Below are 25,546 nucleotides of genomic sequence, written 5' to 3'. Positions count from 1 at the left end.
CTGTGCCGAGCATGGCTTCCCGAGTCTTATATAAACCCGTTGGCGCTATGTGGCCAGCCAATCACAGTAATGCCACCACCAAGATGGCCAACCAATTACAGTGACTGAAAGGCAATCCTTGCATGTTTTTTGGCTGTCTACCAAGCACCAAATATGCGGGGTGGGTACTTGAGCTTGCGCGTGAAAATTCAAAAATATTTGCTGAGTAATGAGCACCTCAAGCACACTTATGCTCGAGCATGTAATGATTAGTGAGAAGCACGTTCGCTCATTGCTAGGACTTAAGGATGTATCTGATTTCATGTCCAATTCGGTTCACAATATTCTCCTTGAGAAAAGCCAACTCCAGATATGTTTGGCCATGTTTTTCTCATAGAAAGCACAAGAGAGCTTGATAAGTATGCAAAACTATATTAAAGGCAGAAGAAGACCTAAATCGAAAACTATGTCAAAATCTAACTTTTATTGTCTGCACTTAACAAAAAAGGGAAAAAAGAAAAAATGCAAATAAAAAAAAAGGGATCCAATGCAAGTCAATGGGAAAGCTGAATATTTTTCTGCTGGACCCAACAAACATTTCTGGGGGCATGGCAAAAAAAGCTGAAATGGAAGGGAAATAGCTAAAATGAAATGGGAACAGCATGGAGAAGAAGCCTGCATGTCTTTCTGACTCACACCGCATGATAGACGAAAAGCCGGCAATTCATCTGCCGCGCACAGGACCAGACAGGAAAGAATAGACAGATTACATACAGTTAATACACATAGAATAGGTACAGTACATATACAGTATGTATATATATTACATAGATAGAAGAAAAGCCGGAAATGCAGCAACCATGTGCTGTAAAATCACCACAGGATAGAGTAGATGGATTACATACAGTAAATACACATAAAATAGATATATAGCTGACAGTGACATATACAATTAGTACTTTGTGTGCAGCTTACTGTACATGTATTTATTAAAATATTATTTTTCTTAAAAAAAATGGAGTGGGCTCTCCCGTAATTTTCTTAAGCAGCAGAGGGAAAGCAGATGGCTGGGGGCCAATGTTTAAGGGGATAATACCCATGGAGCCTCCAAGGCTATTACTATCAGCTCACAGCTGTATACTTAGCCTTTACTGGTTATTAGAATGGAGGGCCCTAAAAAAGTGATGTAGGGTCCCCCTATAATTAATAACCAGCAAAGGCTATGCAGACAGCTGCGGGCTGATATTAATAGTCTAATAAATGCCCATGGATACTGACCACAGGCTAAAAACATTAGCTCTCAGCCACCCCAGAAAATGCACATCTATAAGATGTGACAATTCTGGCACTTAGCCTCATTCTTTCCACTTGCCCTGTAGTTGTGGCAAGTGGGATGATATTTGAGGAGATTGATGTCAACTTTGTATTGTCAGGTGACATCAAGCCCCGAGGTTAGTACTGGAGAGGCATCAATAAGACGCCCCCATTACTAACTTCATAGTCATATTGCATAAAAACAAACACACAGAAAAAGTCATTTAATTGAAAGAATGACAGACTCCTTTTATAAATCTTATAATAAAAAAAATAAAATAATTAACAACAATATTCCTTAACTTTCCACAGAGAAGATGATAATCCATTTGATAATCCATTTGTCCCACCACGGGTCTAATTCTGCTACATCTAGATGGCAGGCTGCATGGTTGCATGATGCGACCATTCAGTCTGTCATCCAGCAGAGACACTGAGCAGCATCTGCTACCTCTGCCCAGTAACTTGCAGTGAACTGGTAGGACCTGTCTGATGTCACGATGAACATGAGAAAGTTCTCTCGTTTCCGGTGCCATCAGAAAGGTCCTGAGAGTTGACAGCCAATGAACTCACTTCACCTATCTGACATTAGCGCAAGCACCGTGGGAAATTATATATCCTATATATCCTATAGAGCTCGTGCTAATGTCAAATCGGTACGGAGATGTCACTGTCTGTGTGTAATATGTGCAATATGTGCGGCACACGTATGGCAACCGTTTGCTGCATCAGTACCACATGACAAGTGCCAGGGAAGCAGTGGTACAGTAAGCACTGTTCCCCGGCGGCAGGTGCTAAAGATGAGTCTCATCATTCTCCCCTGCTCTGCCGGCAATAAGCACGATCAGGGGTGAATAATGAAAGTTGTATTCAAGTGAGAACAATGACAACAGGTGGTGGCTTTTGTGACAATTACTACCATCATCTGGCACCTGCTGCCGCTAATAACAGTGACAGCAGGAGCGGCTGAATGGAGTATTCCTCACTCGCCGCCTGAGCTATAAATAAATGAAAAATCCGGCATAGTTTCCCCTGTTTTTCCTAAAACCAGCCATGCAAAACTCAGACCTGGGGCTGCAACCCTAAGCTGTCAGCTTCAGCAAGGCTGGTTATCAAGAACAGATGGGTTGTATTTTTAAATTATTTAAATAAATAATAAAAAAATGGTGTGGGGTCCTCTTCCAATTTTTGTCAACCAGCCACGCTAAAGCAGACAGCTGGTGGCTTGCATTCTCAGGCTGGTAAGGGGCCATGAATATTGCCGCCCCAGCCTAAGAATAGCAGCCCACAGCTGCCCCCAAAAAGCACATCTATTAGATGCACAAATTCTGGCGCTTTTCCTGGCTCTTCTCACTTGCCCAGTTGTAATGGCAAGTGGGGTTCATATTCATGGGGTTGATGTCACCTTTGTATGGTCTGGTGACATCAAGCCCAGGGGTTAGTTAATAAACCTACAATTATATGGTAAATAAAGACACAGCCAGAAAAAAAGTATTTTTTTCTAAATAAAGCAAAACACACTTTAACATTTTTTATTTAAAAATAACAAACAGCTATAATCACCAAAAGCCTAATTCCACTGAATTCCTTGTCTCCTGTAATAAAATAAAAATAAAAATCAGCAATATCTCTCACCTGTCTGTCATTCTTTCCCACACCATAATCCATGTCTGGGGGATAAATATTTGTTTTCAACCTGGACGGTACAAAAATGTGACATCCAGGCTGAGAACCACTGGAGAATGAGCTGATCCAACAGCAGCATCAGTGACTAGCAGTGACATCATCGAGCTTACTGCCGGTCACTGTGGCTACATTCCCAGCTGGGCCGAACTGCGGTGACCTCGGTGAGATTCCCGCTAGCATAGTGAGAAAAAGTCTCACTTTGCAGAGACGTGTTCATCACAGTTCAAATTCACTGCAGTGAAATTCTTCCAGTGTACTGCGATGAACTCGCCTCCGTACTCATACGTTTTCTCACTGTGCTAGCAGTGATCTCACCGAGGTCATCACAGTTAATTGGCTCAGCTGGGAATGCAGTCTCAGTGACTGGCAGTAACCTCGATGAGGTCAACGATAGTCACTGACGCTGCACTTGCAGCAGCTCATTCACAATGGTTCTCAGCCTGGATGGGCACATCTTGGCACCATCCAGGTTACAGTCTATTTATCCCCCAGACATGGATTATGGTGTGGAACAAAACAATGGACAGGTGAGTGATATTGTTATTTTTGCTTTATTACAGGAGACAACAGCTTCAATGGAATGGTCGTTAACATGAGTATGGTTTAACTTAGTATCATTAAAGGATTCTGTGTCATTATTTCAATTTAAGGACTTTATACTGGCCATGTCTTTATTTCCAATATAGCTATAGGATTAATAATGGAAAGGTGTCTTATAAACGCCTCTCCATTACTAATCCATGGTCTTGCTGTCACCTGACAGTACAAAGGTGACATCAAACCCACAAATATGAACTCCACTTGCCACCACTACAGGGCAAGTGGAAAGAGCCAGACAAATTGCCAGAATTGACACATCTAAAGGTACCTTCACACATAACGATATTGTTAACGATATCGTTGCTATTTGTGACGTAGCAACGATATCGTTAATGAAATCGTTATGTGTGACAGCGACCAACGATCAGGCCCCTGCTGGGAGATCGTTGGTCGCTGAAGAAAGTCCAGAACTTTATTTGGTCGCTGGACTCCTGCTGACATCGCTGGATCGGCGTGTGTGACACCGATCCAGCGATGTCTTCACTGGTAACCAGGGTAAACATCGGGTAACTAAGCGCAGGGCCGCGCTTAGTAACCCGATGTTTACCCTGGTTACCATGCTAAAAGTAAAAAAAAACAAACATTAGATACTTACCTACAGCCGTCTGTCCTCCAGCGCTGTGCTCTGCACTCCTCCTGTACTGGCTGTGAGCCGGAAAGCAGAGCGGTGACGTCACCGCTCTGCTTTCCGGCTCACAGCCAGTACAGGAGGAGAGCAGAGAAGCAGTGCGCAGCGCTGGAGGACAGACGGCTGTAGGTAAGTATCTAGTGTTTGTTTTTTTTTACTTTTAGCATGGTAACCAGGGTAAACATCGGGTTACTAAGCGCGGCCCTGCGCTTAGTTACCCGATGTTTACCTGGTTACCGGCATCGTTGGTCGCTGGAGAGCGGTCTGTGTGACAGCTCTCCAGCGACCAAACAGCGACGCTGCAGCGATCCGGATCGTTGTCGGTATCGCTGCAGCGTCGCTTAATGTGAAGGGGCCTTAATAGTTACACCTTTTCTGGGTGACTGCAGGTTGCTATTTTTAGACTTGGGGGCAATATTCATGGCCCCTTACTAGCCTAAGAATACCAGCCCCCAGCTGTCTGCTTTAGCTTCGCTGGTTGTCAAAATGGGGGGACCCTACACCATTTTGTTTATTTATTTATTTAAATAATTTAAAAATATGGCGTGGGGACCCCTCTATTCTTGATAACCAGCCTTGCTGAAGCTATCAGCTGAGGGTTGCAACCCCAAGCAGTGAGTTTTGCCTGACTGGTTATCAAAAATACAGAGGAACCCACACCACTATTTTTTATTATGAGAAAAAGTCTCACTGTCCACAGGTAAGTCCCCCGCAGTTCACCGGGAGAATTTTACTGCGGTGATTTTGAGCAATGAACTCGCTTCTGCACTGTGATACTTTTTCTCACAGTGAAGAGGTCACCACAGCTCATTTGCTGGCTGGGAACGCAGCATCAGTGACCTGCGGTAACCTCGATCACCGCTAGTCACTGACACTACGCTCGCAGCAGCTCATTCACCAGTGGCTCTCTGCCTGAGCAGTCATATCTTGGCACCATCCAGGTTGAAATCTATTTATACCCCAGACATGGATTGGCGTGAGATAGAACAACAGACAGGTGAGGGATATTGCCTGCCTGGTTATCAAAAATACAGGGGAACCCACCACGTCTTTTTTATTATTATGTATTTACAGCGCAGGTGGCGAGTGATGAATACTCCCAATTAGAGCCACTAAGCTGGTTGGCTGCAGTACTGTCGATTAGGGTTGAGCGACCTTTACTTTTATAGGATCGGGTCGGGTTTCACGAAACCCGACTTTTTCAAAAGTCGGGTCGAGGGTGAGTATATACCTAATACTCACCCTCGGACGCGCCCTGCATCTTTCCGGCAGCCTTCCTTCCTAAGAATCAGCCCTTCCAGGACCTTCGGTGACGTCGCGGTGACGTCGCGGCTTGTGATTGGTCGCGCGAGCGGTCACATGGGTGACCGCGCGACCAATCACAAGCTGCGACGTCACCGCGATGTCACCGCAAGGTCCTGGAAGGCTGATTCTAAGGAAGGAAGGTTCCCGGTTAGTACCAGGGCGCGTCAGAGGGTAAGTATGGCGATATTTTTTATTTAAATTCTTTATTTTACACTTAAATCTGAATTCCGATACCAATTCCCGATATCTTAAACATATCGGGAATCGGTATCGGAATTCCGATTCCAGATTCAGAAGATCGCCGACTTCATGGCCGACCCCACACAGGGGTCGGGTCGGGTTTCATGAAACCCGACTTTGCCAAAAGTCAGCGACTTATGAAAATTGCCGACCCGTTTCGCTCAACCCTACTGTCGATGTGATAACAGCACTGCAGTCAAATGACAGACACTAGGTAATGGCAGAGAATCATTACTGTACCAGTTAAGCATAAGTAATAATCTGTTTTTTTTTACTATAGCAGCTAGTAGAAGAAAGTTTTCTGAAAGGAGGCACATTTAATACAGTCCATTATCAAATTCACATTTAAATAGATAACAATATTCATATTTATTGGTGCAGTAGTAATGTTTCTTGCTCCATAACTCCTCAATCCATACAGTTGAACTGAGCACATGGCCAAAATTAACTGGATCCTTTTATTTTTTTTTCAGTAGGCCTTTAAATCCAGATTCTTTTAGCATATAGGCTATAGCCCATAGCCTGAAATATATTTACATTTGCATAGCAGATTTAGATTAAATTTATATTTCCTAGAGGGGAGCTTGCTTGAGAGATACACTCTGAATAGTATAAACTTGTTTATTAGACCCTAAAGAAAAACTAAACTTTACAGCAATGAATGAAAACACAGTATCAAATCATTCAGATACCCATAGTACCTCTAATGCATTTCCATAACCTACAATTAGTTCAATATGCCAAGCAAGTAAAATATAAAACCTCAGTTCTCCAGACATATGTTTCCTCTAGTAAATGGTTTACAGTAAAGTATAAACATCAATTACCCCGTGCTTGGGATCCGTAAGGGAGTGCAAAATCTTTTTTGTGCATTGGTTTTGTTGGCGGCAGATACAATAGACACTAAAAAAGAAAAATGTATTCCTTTGTGTTGAAATATAAGATTAAAAATATGCCTAGCCAGACTGGGAATTCTTTAGAAAATAATTCTCTATCATTGACAGATTTAAAGATATGATCATGTTTGATCACTGCAGACTACAGATGGCATTACATTATATGGTTTTACTCAACATATTGTTTTCCAGAGCGCACCTTTCACCTGCCTCCCTGCTACATGCTGCGCGACTGTGTACTTCTCATTGACAGCTCAGGACAGCAGCATCGCTAACCCTAACCTTGTTCTCTCCGATATTGCCAACAGAGGCAGCTTTGTCTCTGCAGCATCTGGGGAGCACAGTAAGGCCGGGGTCATACTGGCGAGTGCAATGCGAGAAACTCCCACGAGTCTCTCGCATCAATACCTGGCACTGTCGCCGGCACTCAGGACCGGAGCGCGCAGCTGTATGTATTTCTATGCAGCTGAACGCTCCAGTCCGAACTGCCGGCGGCAGTGCCAGGTATTGATGCGAGAGATTCATGCAAGTTTTTTGCATTGCACTCGCAAGTGTGACCCCGGCCTAACACAAAAGCTGGTAAACCAGTAAACTTCAGAGCGGTTACAGGGTCTATAGAAAATAACTTGTAAATACTGCGCTCCATGCCTAGGACACTGACCACCTCTGATCGCGGATCAGGTTAAACAACTGCCCAGAAATTCCAGGAAAGTCAGTAAAAATTGGGGATCTTTTTTGTCCAAAAAAAATTAAGGCATCTGTGACTTTTTTTTTAAGCTGAAGAAAGTTATATATACATAATTTATATATAAATACTGATTATTTTGATTAAAATGATCATCGTTTTAGAGTTCACAGTGCCTTTGGCTGATGTCTTAATATCAGATTTAAGGACAGTAGACATGCATTACTTAAAGGGACACTGTCACCTGAATTTGGAGGGAACAATCTTCAGCCATGGAGGCGGGGTTTGGGGGTTTTTGATTCACCCTTTCCTTACCCGCTGGCTGAATGCTGGCTGCAATATTGGATTGAAGTTCATTCTCTGTCCTCCGTAGTACATGCCTGCACAAGGCAATCTTGTCTTGCGCAGGCGTGTACTATGGAGGACAGAGAATGAACTTCAATCCGATATTGCAGCCAGCGGGTAAGGAAAGGGTGAATCAAACACCCGAAAACCCGCCTCCATGGCTGAAGATTGTTCCCTCCAAATTCAGGTGACAGTGTCCCTTTAAAATCGTAATGATCTATTCTGGTTTTGCAGTGTGTCCGTGAAAAATATTGTCAGTCTGTGATTGTTTGATAAGCTGTACAGAAAAAAAAAGTCAAGTAGTCAACCATGTTGTTGATAAAACTACAGCCATGGTTGGCAGCTTAGACAGTAAGCAAAATAAAAAAATCCAATCAACTAGGAGAATGGAGAGGATTTTTAATAATTTAGAAAATTACAAATATGCTTACTTTGAGAAACACTTTGCAATTCTATCTATTTAACAACACGAGAATAACCCTTTAATGTTGCACCTTACAGGTTATCACTGGTATACAGTGATTTTGGTGCCAACGATGTCTGAACAGTTTTATAGTAAGTTCATGGTGCAGATTAACAATATGACTTCGGTTTAGCCAGATTGGTTTTAGTTTCTGAGTAATTTAACAGTTAATTAATTAATTCCAGTAAAATTCTGGCTTTAAAAAATTGCTTTTATAGCTTTGTAAGCCTATAAATTGAAATACAAATTAATTATATGGGATATTTCATTACCTAAAACACTGTTAAAGAGTCTAAAGACTGACGAAAAGACCTAAAACTTTTGCATTTGTTATCACACACAAGTCGCATTATTCTCATAGATGAAATATCTGAAAAACTTCAACCAATTCAGCAAAAGTAATGGGATTTTTTTTTTTCAATTCTATACCCTAAATCAATTAAAACAAATTTGGAACCTGATTTTTTTTTTTTTTTTTGTAGACCTGTGTTATTTAAAAAATATCGTAGACTTTTAGCCATCAGATTCGAATAACACATTGAAGAAAAATGGGTCACAAAACGCGCGCTAGCAAAAGCTATAGAGGGTACATTTCATTTTAGATTATTTTATAGCAATTTTTAATATTTCGGTTAAGTAAGCCAATATGTATGTGTATGAGGTTTTTACCAGGCAGAGTAAGAAAAAAAAATCAATAAATTATTTATACTTTTTAGATGTGACTTATAATAAAATTGTACAACTATTACGTCATGTGTAATTCTTTCAGTAAACAGACAGGTCAGTTGGCAAAGTCGTGAGCCGCCCTGAGGCTTCCCTTACCGCAGAGGATTTCATGAGCAGTACAGGGTGGTATGATCACTTACATAATGCATTCAATTAGAAGAATATGTGTCCACGTTAACAGTGTAATGCATTTACATTTTTTTCCTTGAGGGCATTCTTCATTGCGGAGCAACTTGACACCAATTTTCAAAGCAATGTGTTTTCCTTCGGCAGCAGTGGATTGGTAATAATGACATGAGCTATTGTTCAGTAAAATATGTGTTGTGTTGAGATGTCCCCTTGATGTTTATCAAGTTCAACATTTATTTAAATAGCCTTTCTAATAGCTAGTTAGTAGAATAAATCCTGCCTCCATGTGATTGCTGCGAGGAGTATTTAACACTGTGGAAAGACGGAGGAAGATCAGAATGATTGTCAAGCTTTCTCATAAATGATTGTTAGAAAACACTTTATGCGATATGTCATGCAATTACACGGGAAAATATGTCCTGATTTATTGGAATAAGGTTATGTTCACACAGTTTTTAATGAGGATTTTGGAGCAGATGCTGCGCAAAAACCTACTTAAAAAATGATTAAATACTTTTGAATAAATTTCCCATTAATACATTTATTTCAGCATTTTCTTTTAAAAAGATTTCAATACTTATGGCATTTCTACCTATAAAAAGAGGCTCAATTTTAGCCACTGAATCAATAAACGCTAAAAAAAAGAAGAAGCCTCATGCACACAAAAAAATCATCACAAAGAAGCAAAAAAAAAAAAGTTTCTTAAAACCTGGGGTTTTTAACTTATTTTTTACATTGATTTTTCAGTCTGAAAATTCCCTGCCAAATAATTCTTTGACGTAACCAATATTATTCATTGCTGAAACTATCTGTGGATTTCCTAATAGTTCTCCGTATTACACTAGTTCAGATTTTGGGGATATTACCCTTTTCATATTTAAAGGAAGTTAAATGAAAACCTCTTCAGCTTCTGAGGATGAGATGAGAACAGGTTGTTCAAGCATTGATTTAGTTATGGTAATGGAGTATAAAGGAGCCCACGTACTTTAAGGAAATGGTGCTTTAAAGCAAAAAAATGCAAGGAACAAACATATTATGCCTCATGTATATAGTAACGGGCCACCATTCCCACTTACTTCTTAAAGGGAATCTGTCAGCAAGCTTTTCTGCTTGGATTAGAACAATGTAAGGGAAGAGAGTCTGATTCCCGGGATGTGTCACATTCTCAGTAGCTTGCTGGAGTTTTAATGAAATCAGTGTTTTATCAGCAGGAGATTATCATGGCAGAACTAGGTGTCTCATGCCAGGCGTTAAGCTAATTGTGTTACCCCACCCCGGCCATTGATTCGAAGCGGTATGAACCCAATCAGAGGTGTTTGCAGGGTTACGCAGGGCTCAGCATTCATATCCCAGCTACATGTACAGCAGAGAAAACAAGGGCTTTATCAAAACTGCACTGAGCAGTCCAGTAAGTGATACATCAGTGGAATCAGGGTCTCTGCCCTTACATCATTTAATTTCTTTATTATTAAAATGAAAAATGGGGGTGATTTTTACTTTTAAAACATTTTTTTATTTCTTACTATGCTTTTTAAATCTGATAGAGGACTTGAATATGTTATAATTTGATCACTTCTTCATACTACAATATTATTGTGAGCAGTATATAGTTCAAATGACATTCTCGTTTAGTTTTCCTTTAGCTAAAAATTTGTGGGTTGTTTCTCATCAATGGAGTCATGTGAGCCCCTGGGAATTACATGTCTTCTTGAAAGGATTCACAATTTCACACTCGAGGATATCCCATGTGATGAAATTGTATGGATTAATAAGTTTTATACTGGAAGAGGGAGAAGGGAGGGGAAATTACTATCATAGTTAGTGATGATGATTACACAGCCACTGTCAGAAAGTTTAAATGAAGATTATGACAATTCAGCGTTCTCATTGTATACTTAGCATAGCTTATTAGGGGAATATAAAGGGAAGGATAATAGCACTAGTCTAAAGAGAAGCTAAAGTGCAGGCAAGTACACTACATATAAAAGTCGTGTAGAATGTGATGGACAATCAGGTGAAGGTTCAAGGATGGAAACAAAAATTGTGAATTGCTGTAATATTTATCATATTCAAAATAAAGGTGTAAAGCGTTGTGGTAATATTTACGGTAGATTAAATTGCATAGATGTTTTTTTTCCATATTTGAAAAAAGTACAGTATGTTTGAAAATCTGTGTGCATAAAGTGGATAATATATGGATTTAATTAGAGATCATCTATAACAGTAAATTAAGATGTAGAAATTAATAAAGAACTTTGGATGCAAAAATGTATGAATAATTCATCTATGGAATATTTATAGTTTCGTATCACTAATTGAAACATTTATTCAGTATGAAAATTTTCATTTGAATATAAATAAGATGATGTCTCACATATCTTTATGTCAAATGCTGTTACCACAAAATCATAAAATCATGATAAAACACACAAATTATCGTTCAGTCTTTTATTTTCTCAAGGATAACAAGGCAGTAACTTGTGCTGTGGGGTATGCAGCTGTCAATCAGCATGATGACGGCAGTGGCATTTTTCAACAGAGCAGAGTGAAAGAGAAAGAACTGCTCTGTCTACATGACATCGCTGGAAGCAGGAGAATCACTGACAAGAAAGGATTGTGACCACTCTTATCTGGATGCGATCGTCACAGGGCAGAACAGGCAGATAGTTAGCAGAATAAGCAATTAGCCCCAAAGGGGAAAAAAATAAATGTCCCGGATAGCACCTTTAAGTAAATGCAACCTCAGATAAACAACGCGTGAAAAATTTCACTGTCAGTATTTATTTACCAAAAACTAGACCAAAATGGTGACACAGTATGTGAAAAATTAAGTACACCCCATCAATCAGTAGCATGTTGAATCAACTTTAGCAGCAAAAACTGTTTTATGTGACTTCATCAGTCTTTCACAACATTCTGTTGGAATTTTGACCCACTCTTCTTCACAGCATTGTGATTTTATTTAAACCTCTAAACTTAATGCATCGCTAAAGATATTTGGGGGTCACATGCAATTGATTGAAGAAACTGATGGATTTTGAGCCTATAATAAGTTGTATATATTTAACCTTAGATCAAGTCTAACATATGTTTCATAATCACTCTCTGTAACGGATGTTCAGTAGAGATGAACAGATACATTCCAGCGCAAATGAATTTTACTTCAATTTTACAAAAATCCGTATTCGCCAAAATTATTTTTTGTAACTCACTTCTGGCTGCCATTTTTCTGAGCCCTAAAGTGACATCAAACATTTAGAAGAAATGTACAAATCTGTATGCTCACCTTAATGCTAACCTTTCAAGCCCCGCCGCTACCCACCGCCACGTGTCTGGTCCTTGCCACATCTTCTGATCCCTCACCGCTTGCTCAGAATCCTCAGGCCTTGGGTGACATCAAGACACTGTGAACTTTGAGCACTTGAACTCAGGTGGACCTCAGGAATGCCTGATGTGTCAGTTGAACCTGAGAGACCTGGGGATTCCAGTGCAAGTGCTGGGGGATTAGAACATGTAGCAAGGACTGGACGGGTGTCAGGGAGTAGCAGAGCGGTGAGCAATGAGGTGATTATAAGGATTTTTTCAGTGTTTTACATATTACATTAATTATGCTCTGAGGTCTTGAGAGAGACAAGAAAACATAATAACACACATTAAATTCACTTAGAATTTTCTCCCTCCCAAAAAATGCAAGCAGATTGTCATGCTGCTGCAATGCAGGTAGGTGCTGGCTTCACAAGATGGCAGTAGAGAGGAAGCAGGTCTGCACCTAAACAAAGCTAACCTGCAATGAAACAGTGAGGCTACAACAGGTAACAGCAGAATAGTCAAATCAAACAGGGTCAAATCCTAGACTGTAGTGCAGAATCATGGAATATAAGTAAACTCGTCATCAGAGACAAGTCAGGGGATCAGTAACGGTTACGAGCGGATAAGCCAAAAGACAAAGAACAGAAACAGGTCAGGATACACGCCAAGTCAAATCAGGGAGTCTGCACACTAAAGGGAAACACTCTGCACACTAAAGGGAAACACTGAGTCAAAACAGGAACAAGGCAAAACAGAGACCAAGGTTCATACAGCAAGCACAGCAGTACAAATCAGAGCAGAGTCAGCTACAGCAGCACTTGGCAGAAACTATAACTGACATGATCTGCAGGACACAGTGGGGCTAAATAGCAAACCTGAGACCAGACTGAGGCTGAGAAAAGTTAACCCCTGACATGATCAGACCAGGAAAAGGGGAGACAGGACTCAAAACTCGGTCTGGATCATGACACAGATTAATTTGATTTTTGCTTGATCCGCTCATTTCTATTATCAATTAATATTGTTCATTAATCCATGCAGATCAACATACTATTATGCAATGTCTACTCCAAGAAAGTCAACAAAAAATCAAATAGTAATGGAGTTTTCTCATTTTGAAGGTAAAGAGAAGCAGTTGGCAGTGATTTTAAACTTTTGTTAAGCAAAAGTGATGGATTTACAGCAATTTTATAGCATTTTGTTTCCATGACGTACCATTTTTAATATGTTCTAGTTCTATATACACTGTGTATAAAATTAATAGGTAATTTGTTTTTTGATTATTAATTTTGGTTTTGAACAACTACAGTGTTGTCAGTCACTCCAAATATTAATAAACCTGAAAGCTGAGTATTTAAGAAAGTAAAAGTGAGGTTGTGACTTACATAGGAGCATATCTATGTGCACTGTGAAAAAGTCACTGGTGAAGTGATAGAGGGGAAATACGTGTCACTGCGCATGATGTCTTCAGTGATCTACAACCAAAGTAAATTCCTCCAGCACACTAAGTGTTGAGAGGTAGGGTTGAGCAAAACGGGTCGGCCACTTTCAGAAGTCGCCGACTTTTGGCAAAGTCGGGTTTCATGAAACCCGATCCGACCCCTGTGTGGGGTCGGCCATGAAGTCGGCGATCTTCTGAATCTGGAATCGGAATTCCGATACCGATTCCCGATATGTTTAAGATATCGGGAATTGGTATCGGAATTCAGATTTAAGTGTAAAATAAAGAATAAAAAAAAAAAATATCGCTATACTTACCCTCTGACGCGCCCTGGTACTAACCGGGAACCTTCCTTCCTTCGAATCAGCGCTTTCAGGACCTCGCGGTGACATCGCGGCTTGTGATTGGTCGCGCGACCTAATAGGAATATACCTAATAGGAATATACTCACCCTCGGACGCGCCCTGCTTCTTTCCGGCAGCCTTCCTTCTTAAGAATCAGCGCTTCCAGGACCTTCGGTGACGTCGCGGTGACGTCACGGCTTCTGATTGGTCGCGCGGCGGTCACATGGGCGGTCGCGCGACCAATCACAAGCCGCGACGTCACCACGACGTCACCGCAAGGTCATGAAAGCGCTGATTCGAAGGAAGGAAGGTTCCCGGTTAGTACCAGGGCACGTCAGAGGGTAAGTATAGCGATATTTTTTATTTTTATTCTTTATTTTACACTTAAATATGGATCGCAGGGCCTGAAGGAGAGTTTCCTCTCCTTCAGACCCTGGGAACCATTGGAAACCCAATGCACTGTATTGGGTTTCGAGTTTCGGCCGACCCCGACTTTTTTATAGGATCGGCCGATTTCACTCGACCCGACTTTTGAAAAAGTCGGGTTTCGTGAAACCCGACCCAATCCTATAAAAGTAAAGGTCGCTCAACCCTATTGAGAGGTTGAAATGAGAGTTATGTAATGCGCTGGTTTTAGTGGACCTCCATAGAGCTGGTGGGAGGGGGTCCACCATAGCTCCACATGCAGAGTCCTGAAAGGACCTGTGTGATTTCAAGATGATGTGATTAGTCACATAATGGAGGAGTCACAAGTTCTGGGCTTAAATGGCTGAAGGCCAGAGCTTTCAGCGCTCAGTGTTTGCATGGAGAGGGCTGCCACAATTTTGTTTTGTTTTCCTGTTTTGCCCAGAGAGCTGTATTTTCTTTATTACAACTTGGTTTATGCTGCCTACAATAAACCAAAGGAAGTTCTTAAAGCCACAGTGTACCCATGTCTACCTCCGTGTGCAGCCGAGTGAGCCGATCTACCACAGCACATATTAACTATTAGTGTACAAAATTACTATGCAACTAAATGAAAAGCATAACATTTCCTATCTCTATTATTTATTTTCATCTGTCAAAGTAAGTAAAATAAGAAAACTACTGAAAATGTACAAAAATAAATTTGTGATATTTATACAAAAATATCAATGACCACTAAAGCCACCATTCTTTTCAATAACAGTCAAAAACCTTCCATCCATGAAATCTGTCAGGTTCTTAACCTGTTTTTGGGCAGCACCAACCACATCCTCTCTGACACTGTTCAGAGAGGTATGTTATTTTCCTTCATTGCTGGTCTCCAGTTTAAGAAGGGCTCACAAGTTCTGAAAAAAGTGTTTAAGTCAGCTGAGGAAAGAGGCATGTCATTATTATTTCATACTGAAGTCCTTTACTGGCTAGCCAAGCAGTGAAGTACTTCGATGCAAGTGAAAAGGCTTTGTCCTGCATAAAAATCAAGGTTTTCTTGAAAAATGCAGATTTTTTTCCTGTACTACTGATTACACAATCTTATAAAAACTTTCAGTTGGTTTGGGAGTCAATACTGAGTCCATATTCTATCTGAAAAGGTCCAACTAGTTCATCTTTAATAATACCAACCCTTACCAGTACTCCTCCTTCAACTTTATGGTGTCTGAGTCGAAGTGGAAGTTTGTGCACGTTAATAATCCAGCCATGGGTTCTTCAATCTTGTCACAAAAGAGTCACTCTCATCTTATCAGTCCATATAACTTTCTAAAAACCTGTCTTCAGATTTTTTTGTCCAGTCTTGACATTTCTACTTCTGTGTCTTGTTAAGTGGTGGTCTAGTTTCAGCCTTGCTTACCTTGCCATGTCTCTAAACAGTGAACACCTTGTACTTCTGGGCATCGCAGGGAAGTTACAGTTGTGGAATATGACAGCACTAGATAATAATGGTGTGAAGATCTGAGGTTGTGGGTTGCAATATTACCTAGGCATGCTAGCAATGCAATTATTTGCATCTTTATGTCCATTGTCTTACATCAACTCTGAGTAGGTGGCCACAATGCAATGACCCTAGTCCACAAGATCCCAAACCAGTACCGTTAGTCCCACTGCCCTCATACCAGGCAATACCCACTGTCTCTCAACTTTTGATTTTGTATCTCCCACCAGTATAGTCTGCAATCAGAGCCTATGCGCCCCCAAATGACAGATACCATGACCATAGCACATGTAGCCAGCTCCAGCCAGCAACAACCCCTCCAATTCCTCATAAGATGTTCTAAACAACCGAAGCCGTCCCATCAATTGAGCCCAGCCTTCGAGAAACATCCTCCCAAAGCTAACTGTGTGTTGGATGGAGGTATTTTCCTTAGACTGAGCCCAATTACATGGGACTGCATAAAATGGAATGATTGCTTTATCTTTACCTTTACTAGTCTAGTGTCTGGCTTTAAGATACCTAAGATCCAGCCCACATGTCTTCCTCCATTTACTGTCACTTAATATAACCATCGATTTTTGATTCCTGATGCTGAACACTTTCCACAAGGCATGTGTGCACATTAAACTGATGAGCAAGCAAATCTCTAATAAAACACAAGATCTATGTAACCGATGCTCTGTGCTGGAAAAAGTCATCATCCATTAGTGACATTTACCTTCATTGCTCCAATAATCATTAGTCCATGGTCAGTGCCTCACAAATGGGTTCTCGGTCACTTCACATTTGACTATTTTCCAATTTTTTGCATGTAATGTGTCTTTTTTTTTCAACACATTGACTATTTTCACACAACTTTTGATGATTCTGTGATGACTTGATATCTTTGCAATTTGAAGAGTGCTGCATCTCTCTGTAAGACTTTTAACAAGTTTTTCATTTTTAGCACCTTCTAAACCACTCTTTTGGTCCATTCTGTCCTGAGGAAAACAAGCTGCCTATTAATTCTGCACACCTTGATTAATTATACATTATACAAATTCACATCACCTGATATGCTTCCTCCATTAAGCATTCATGTTTGGCTTTGAATTGAAAAATGAGCATGAAGATAATGATAAGGTCAAAATACTCTTGTGCAATAATTGTTCACACAGTGCAGAAACATATGGGAGAATGGAACAGGCAAAAAATATTTATTTAGACAATTTGATTAACTCCTAAATGCTTTCAAATGATGTCTTGCAGCAATGTTTTGATCTAAGACGCGCTGTTGAAAATCAACAAATATGTTCCAGAATGCTGTGTGTTATTACAGCCTTAACTTTCTTCACATGGCTCCAATGCATGAGAGCAAAATGAAATGCATTATCTTTATATGCTGCATGTGTTAGGAAGCCCCACAATATAATGCTGCATTATTAATTTACATAGTATTACTAGTAAACATCTTGCATCGTATGGAGAACCCTGTCTTGAGTGGACGGCAGGTGCCCATACTTGACATTTGCTTTATTCATTGCTTATGAGACTGCCAGAAATAGCAGAGCGCTGGGGCAAAGAGTGAGCAAGCGCTCTTGTACTGTTTTCAAGACAGTTCTCTATAGTGCTCAATTCCCAGATTCCAGAGTTCTGTTCTCAGTTTCCTAAGGTCCTCAGCTATTGGACCTTTAATATTGAATAAATTATTTCACATTTTATGGAATAACTTAATATTTTGGAAATATCCCTACAAATTTTTGCCCTTTAGCTGATACAAAAAAGTGTTTGTTTGTTTTTAATGATAAAGACTAAGTGGTTGATTCCGTAAGACTGGTATAATGCACCGAATTCATTGACAGTCACATGCCACTTTATGAATTCGGTGCATCTTCTTCATTGTGCCTAGCCGGAAATGCTATGCCAGGCAACGAGTTGAGCATTATTTCTAGCATAAAAACACCAGCACTTTTGCAGAATTTCATTGTGTTATAAGTTAAATTTATTCACCTGAAAGAATAAATTACCGCACTTATATAAGACTTGTTATTTCTATTTAACAGTTGAAAAAATACAAAATCAATGGGAGGAAGTACAATGCCACCTTCAGAATAGAAGGCAACAGCTGCAGGAAATGCTGAAGGATTCTACTCAATGGCATGAAGCTCGACATGAGGCAGAACAGATACTGGAGAAGGCAAAAGGACGTATTGAATCTTGGAAGGATATATCCTATACAGTTGAGTCACTGAAGAAACAAAATTCAGATCTAAAGGTCTGTACTGGAAATTCTCCTATGTAATAGCAGTTTTTGGGTATAGTCTTTCCATATATCTATTGATACAATCGTGGAGTTTTAAACACAAAATTATTATAAACATTTGTGAAAAATGAAATAGAATTTGTCTTTTTAACAAACTTTACGAGTCAATACTACTAGCATATATATTAAACATTTTTGTATATCTTAGAGTCTTATATCCTTAGGCCACATTCACATGTTCAGTATTTGGTCAGTATTTTACATAATTATTTGTAAGCCAAAACCAGGAATCGGTGAAAATGTGCACAAGTGGTGACGAGTTTCTGTTGCACTTTTCATCTGGTTGTTCCACTCCTGGTTTACAAATACGGATGTAAAATACTGACTAAATACTGAACATGTGAACACGACCTTAAGAGTCTTTGGAAATGATAAGAGGAGGAAGAGGCTCAGATAAACATAATGTGCTGAATCTTCTAGCAGGTGATTTCCTTTCACTTAAGTGCTTGATTCACAGCTACACCGCTCAATTCTGCAGTATAAGGGTATGTGCACACGTTGTGGATTCCATTGCGGATTTTTCCCCTCGGATTCTGAAAAATCCGCAGGTAAAACGCCATGCGTTTTACCTGCGGATTACCTGCACATTTACCACGGATTTTGTGCGAATTGTACCTGCATTTTTAAACCTGTGGATTCCAATTATGGAACAGGTGTAGAACGCTGCAGAATCCGCACAAAGAATTGACTTGCTGCAGAAAATGAACCGCAGCGTTTCAGCGCAGAATTTTCCGCAGCATGTGCACTGCGGATTTGGTTTTCCAAATGTTTACATGGTACTGTACAACGCATGGAAAACTGCTGCGAATCCGCAGCCAAATCCGCAACGTGTGCACATACCATAATACTCTGCATGCTGCCGTATAAAAACCTACTTTTGATACTGCATATGACATATGCTGCTCACAGAGAGAAGAACAAGAGTTCCTCAGTTTCTGTGTCCTGTGTATGGAAGCAGAGGCGTAGCTATTGTTTTGGTTCGGGGGGGGTGAAGCTTCTTAGTGGGCCCCTAACCAGGTAACCTTGATTACAACTCGGTGATGCACCCTAATACTGGAGGAGAACCTCAGCCGATGACCGCGCTGTTACTGAAGATAATCTCTAAATGAAGACCAATATGGATATTACCACCATATGGTCAGTAGTAGATACCAGCCCTACAGAACATATAACAGATCACAGCATTGTTAAACATATTCTGCTTTACCGCTGATGTCCTTTTCTGATGGAATCGTCATTTTTCCCGTCTTTTCTATCTGGTCCAGACCGACATGACAACTTCTTCCAACCACAACTCGTCTGCAGAGAATACAACATAGACACATTTCACTTCTCATATTTCAGCCCCATCACCATCTATCCCCAACCTGCACAAACTCTTCATCCTGCTGATACCCCAATACTGAACCTCTGCTGCCGTATATGTCCCTATTACTGCACCTGATACCCCAATACTGAGCCTCTGCTGCCATATGTGTCCCTATTACTGCACCTGATACCCCAATACTGAGCCTCTGCTGCCATATGTGTCCCTATTACTGCACCTGATACCCCAATACTGAGCCTCTGCTGCCATATGTGTCCATATTACTGCCCCTGATACCCCAATACTGAGCCGCTGCTGCCGTATGTGTCCCTATTACTGCACCTGATACCCCAATACTGAGCCGCTGCTGCCGTATGTGTCCCTATTACTGCCCCTGATACCCCAATACTGAGCCTCTGCTGCCATATGTGTCCCTATTACTGCCCCTGATACCCCAATACTGAGCCGCTGCTGCCGTATGTGTCCCTATTACTGCACCTGATACCCCAATACTGAGCCGCTGCTGCCGTATGTGTCCCTATTACTGCACCTGATACCCCAATACTGAGCCACTGCTGCCGTTTGTGTCCCTATTACTGCACCTGATACCCCAATACTGAGCCTCTGCTGCCGTATGTGTCCCTATTACTGCACCTGATACCCCAGTACTGAGCCTCTGCTGCCATATGTGTCCCTATTACTGCCCCTGATACCCCAATACTGAGCCGCTGCTGCCATATGTGTCCCTATTACTGCACCTGATACCCCAATACTGAGCCACTGCTGCCGTATGTGTCCCTATTACTGCCCCTGATACCCCAATACTGAGCCGCTGCTGCCGTATGTGTCCCTATTACTGCCCCTGTTGTGTGGTTCTCTGTGCCCTCTAAAATCTAAAGCAACTCTCTACAATATAGTAATGCCAGGTGCAAGTGCCCATATTTGCCCCTAGAAAGTAATAATGCCCTGTGTGCCCCTTTGATAGCCAGAGTAACCTGAGTTCACCTATAACAATAAGTGCCCACTTTACATTTAATAAAGGCCCGAGTATGCCCCCCTGTACAGCTCCCCTATACACAGTATGATGCTTTCTTATACACAGTATAATGCCCCCTCACTGTATAGTACCACTCAAACAGTATACTGACTCCTTAGTAGCCCCCAAACTGTTTGATGGCTCCAACAATGTATAATGACCCCCACACTCTAATCTCCATACTGTATGATGGCCCCATAGATACCCTCCATATACAGTAGCATAATGCACCATGTAGCATAATGCAGTCAGACCCTGTAATAAGGCAGCATCGCTATAGGCACACTCTGTAATAAGGCAGCCCCCCCATAGTCAGACCCTGAAATAAGGCAGCCCCCCATAGGCAGACTCTGTAATAAGGCAGCCCCCATAGTCAGACCCTGTAATAAGGCAGCCCCCCATAGGCAGACTCTGTAATAAGGCAGCCCCCATAGTCAGACCCTGTAATAAGGCAGCCCCCCCATAGGCAGACCCTGTAATAAGGCAGCACCCCTATAGTCAGACCCAGTAATAAGGCAGCCCCCCATAGGCAAACTCTGTAATAAGGCAGCACCCCTAAAGGCAGACCCTGTAATAAGGCAGCCCCGCATAGTCTGACCCTGTAATAAGGCAGCCCCCCATAGGCAGACCCTGTAATAAGGCAGCACCCCTATAGTCAGACCCTGTAATAAGGCAGCCCCCATAGGCAAACTCTGTAATAAGGCAGCACCCCTATAGGCAGACCCTGTAATAAGGCAGCATCGCTATAGGCAGACCCTGTAATAAGGCAGCCCCCCCATAGTCAGACCCTGTAATAAGGCAGCCCCCCATAGGCAGACCCTATAGGCAGAGCATAGTGCTCCTTCTCCCATCATTGCGATCAGCTGTAAATGCCGGTACAGCTGATCTTCCGATGACGGCGGGGGTCCACTGCTGGCACCGGGCCCCCCGCCTGCTCAGGGGCCCCAGAGCGGCCAGACGACAGTGCAGGGAGATCGATACTCCCTGCTCTGGCGCAGAATGTAACTGTGATACAGTTACAGTAGTGTAGCTCTGGGTGGGCCCCCTCAGAGCACCGGGCCAAGGGCGCCCGCACCCTCTGCCCCCCGGTAGCTACGCTACTTTATGGAAGGCATCCGTGTACCTAGTCTCTACAAACTAGAACAGAGACAACTGAATATTAGTGAGAGGGCATACAAATGGTAAAATATGCTGGATGAAAATCATATACTAACCAGAAATAGTGTTACTCCTCACATACACACATTTGGCAGCTTAATGTGAAAAGTTACAGTACTTTATAGACAGGCACTCTTTAATATTAAATATTGATGTAGGGCAAACATGTTGCATCCTATATGTTAACACACAAAAGTAAAGTATTTCAGCATTTATACAGCAGATTTGAATTATGTGCAACATACAAAGCCTGCGTGGGACTTCACAGGAGGTACAGTCACAAAGCACTTTCATGTAGCAATGATGGATAGAGAATCAATAGAAGGTCAAGGATTGGGATTTGGAGTTACCGTATATACTCGAGTATAAGCCGACCCGAGTATAAGCCGACCCCCCTAATTTTGCCACAAAAAACTGGGAAAACTTATTGACTCGAGTATAAGCCTAGGGTGGAAATGCAGCATTTACCGGTGAATTTCAAAAATAAAAATAGATCATTATTTCCCCATAGCTGTGCCATATAGTGCTCTGCACCGTTCATATTTCCCCATAGGTGTGAACCATATAGTGCTCTGCACCGTTCATTGTGCCCCCTAGCTATGCCATATACGGTGCTCTGCACCGTTCATTGTGCCCCATAGATGTGCCATATACGGTGCTCTGCACCGTTCACTGTGCCCCATAGCTGTGCCATATACGGTGCTCTGCACCGTTCACTGTGCCCCATAGATGTGCCATATACGGTGCTCTGCACCGTTCACTGTGCCCCATAGCTGTGCCTTATACAGTGCTCTGCACCGTTCACTGTGCCCCATAGATGTGCCATATACGGTGCTCTGCACCGTTCACTGTGCCCCATAGCTGTGCTGTGCCATATACGGTGCTCTGCACCGTTCACTGTGCCCCATAGCTGTGCCATATACGGTGCTCTGCACCGTTCACTGTGCCCCATAGCTGTGCCATATACGGTGCTCTGCACCGTTCACTGTGCCCCATAGCTGTGCTGTGCCATATACGGTGCTCTGCACCGTTCACTGTGCCCCATAGCTGTGCTGTGCCATATACGGTGCTCTGCACCGTTCACTGTGCCATATACGGTGCTCTGCACCGTTCACTGTGCCCCATAGCTGTGCTGTGCCATATACGGTGCTCTGCACCGTTCACTGTGCCCCATAGCTGTGCTGTGCCATATACGGTGCTCTGCACCGTTCACTGTGCCCCATAGCTGTGCTGTGCCATATACGGTGCTCTGCACCGTTCACTGTACCCCACAGCTGTGCTGTGCCATATACGGTGCTCTGCACCGTTCACTGTACCCCATAGCTGTGCTGTGCCATATACGGTGCTCTGCACCGTTCACTGTGCCCCATAGATGTTCCACATAAATTTGTGCCGCCGCTGCCGCAATAAAGAAAAAAAAACACATACTCACCTCCCTTGATTGCAGCTCCCGGCGTCTCGTTCCGGCGCCTCCATCTTCCCGGCGTCTCTGCTCTGACTGATCAGGCAGAGGGCGCCGCGCACACTATATGCGTCATCGCGCCCCCTGCCTGAACAGTCAGAGAGCAGAGACGCCGGGAAGATGGAGGCGCCGGCCGGGAAGATGGATCGGCGCCCGGCGGCTGGAACGAGGACAGGTGAATATGCTATACTCACCTAGTCCTGGCGATCCTCGCGCTGTCCCCTCCTGTCTTCGGTGCCGCAGCTTCTTTCTCTATCAGCGGTCACGTGGGACCGCTGATTAGAGAAATGAATAAGCGGCTCCGCCCCTATGGGAGGTGGAGCCGCTTATTCATTTCTGTAATGAGCGGTCCCACGTGACCGCTGAAGAGAGGAAGAAACTGCAGCGCCGAAGCCCGTGGGACGGCAGGGACTGCGCGAGGATCGCTGGGACTAGGTAAGTATACCCCAGCGCCCTCAGCCCCTCACCCGCCGACCCCACCGCTACCGTGACTCGAGTATAAGCCGAGGGGGGCACTTTCAGCCCAAAAATTTGGGCTGAAAATCTCGGCTTATACTCGAGTATATACGGTATAAAGCTAGTACTATTTTTAACAAAAATAAGACAATGACTTTTATTAGATGCAAACAAATGATAAAGACTTTAAATACAATATTTGCAAAATAAAAATATTGAAATTACTGCAATACTTTATGCAATGGCAAAAATGGAATAATGGAAAAAAGAGGTTCTTTTTCAACCGTGAACACAAAAAGTAACCTTTTCAAATGGAAATAAACAAATAGTTGGAATAGGTATTATGATATCTCATAGGTATGAACCTGTATCCAAAAATCGTATATGAAATAGGTATTGTATTTCAATAGAGAAAATCAGATTGTATAATACAATAACTCAAAGATTATAATCAACCAATATAAAGGCACATTACATCCAAAATAATGCCCAATACTATCAGAAAGCTTAACAAACATACATAATCCACCATGCTAATTTTTGTGCATCTCTATTTGTAGAGCTGGTTCAATGGCCATAATGTAAAACAAGCCAAACATATGCAAATTGTGGATGTGTCTGGCTCTGTCTGCACTTCAATTAGCTCCTCCTGATTGTGGATGGGTGCAGGAGTTGCTTCTACATTGCATACATTACTCTGGTCCATAAAATGGACCAAAGTACTGCATGCTGTGATATGTTCCATGCAATCACTCAGTCCACATGGAAAATAGGCAAAGTGTATTTTAGAATAGGTCTGTGTGTTTTCCACTTGCAATGTATGGCACACACCAACAGAGCAATTAAGCAGTTGTCTGAATGAGCTCTTTCCAGCTTTAAGATTGATGGGCCACTTCTTTTCCATTGTGTTTTAATTTCTTTTTTGTGCCTGATTTCTCTATGTTACAGACTCATACAGATGCTGCATTTTGAGTGCAATCCGACAAAACATTGCATCACACTTGGAACAAACTTATTCTATGGGGATGCTCACAAGTCTTAATTTTTCCTTGGGCAAAGTCAAACCAAGGAAAAATTTGCTACATGCACAATTTGCATCTGTGAATCGGATCACACTAGTCCATGGTCATCTATGGGTCCATCAAAAACATCGGACCACATTTGAATTTCATCACGGATAGAGATGGGCAAAGCCGAACAGTAAAGTTACTACGGTTTGGACCCTGGAAGTCCGTTTTACTGTTCAGGTTCAGCACCCTGAACACCGGGTGATTCCTACGCTGTCATCTGCATGACAGTATGAGAAACATCACATTTTGATAGGTAGTGAGATTAACACCACAGGTCAGAGCACCACAGTACTCAGATGACAGCATTAGCCTGCATCTGTGACCGTGGGTAAAAAGTTTACCTCCTGTCACTGGTGTCAGATGATGGGTTTACTACTCCCATCAGCTTATGTCTGCTGCACTAATAACATCAAGAGCAGGCAGCAGCTGATGTATTCATCAGCCGGCAGCTGCACTCTAAAAAAATAATTCTTTTAAAAAGTGGTGTGGGTTCCCTTGTATTTTTTAAAACTGAGGACACCGCTAACACAGTGAGAAAAGGTCTCTTGGTACAGCACTGAGTTCACTGCAGTTCACAGTGAGAAATTTCTTCTCACAGTGCATTGTGAACTGTGGTGAACTCAGCGCTGCACCATGAGACGTTTTCTCACTGTAATAGTGGTAATCTCACCAAGGTCAATGCAGTTCAGGTGCCCGACTGGGAACGCAAGCTCAGTGACCCGTGGTAACCTCAATGACGTCACCGCTAGTCACTGAGGCTGCATTCGAAGCAGCT

The 25,546-nt window shown here is 42.1% G+C and overlaps 1 protein-coding gene across 2 annotated transcripts in view; it reads left to right on the top strand.

Annotated features, from left to right (window-relative positions):
* Positions 1–25,546, top strand: part of DMD (dystrophin) — a 4,179,683-nt gene that overhangs the window by 2,982,212 nt on the left and 1,171,925 nt on the right. For both annotated transcript variants that reach the window (XM_069757653.1, XM_069757654.1), the window contains one exon: positions 18,024–18,235. In XM_069757653.1, the coding sequence (XP_069613754.1) occupies positions 18,024–18,235 (212 nt within the window). The remainder of the gene's footprint in view (positions 1–18,023; positions 18,236–25,546) is intronic.

The sequence above is a fragment of the Ranitomeya imitator genome, chromosome 3 (assembly GCF_032444005.1).
Source record: "Ranitomeya imitator isolate aRanImi1 chromosome 3, aRanImi1.pri, whole genome shotgun sequence".
In the NCBI taxonomy this organism is placed as follows: domain Eukaryota; kingdom Metazoa; phylum Chordata; class Amphibia; order Anura; family Dendrobatidae; genus Ranitomeya; species Ranitomeya imitator.
Note: the sequence above shows the minus strand (reverse complement) of the source record. Positions and strands in the feature narration are given on the sequence as shown.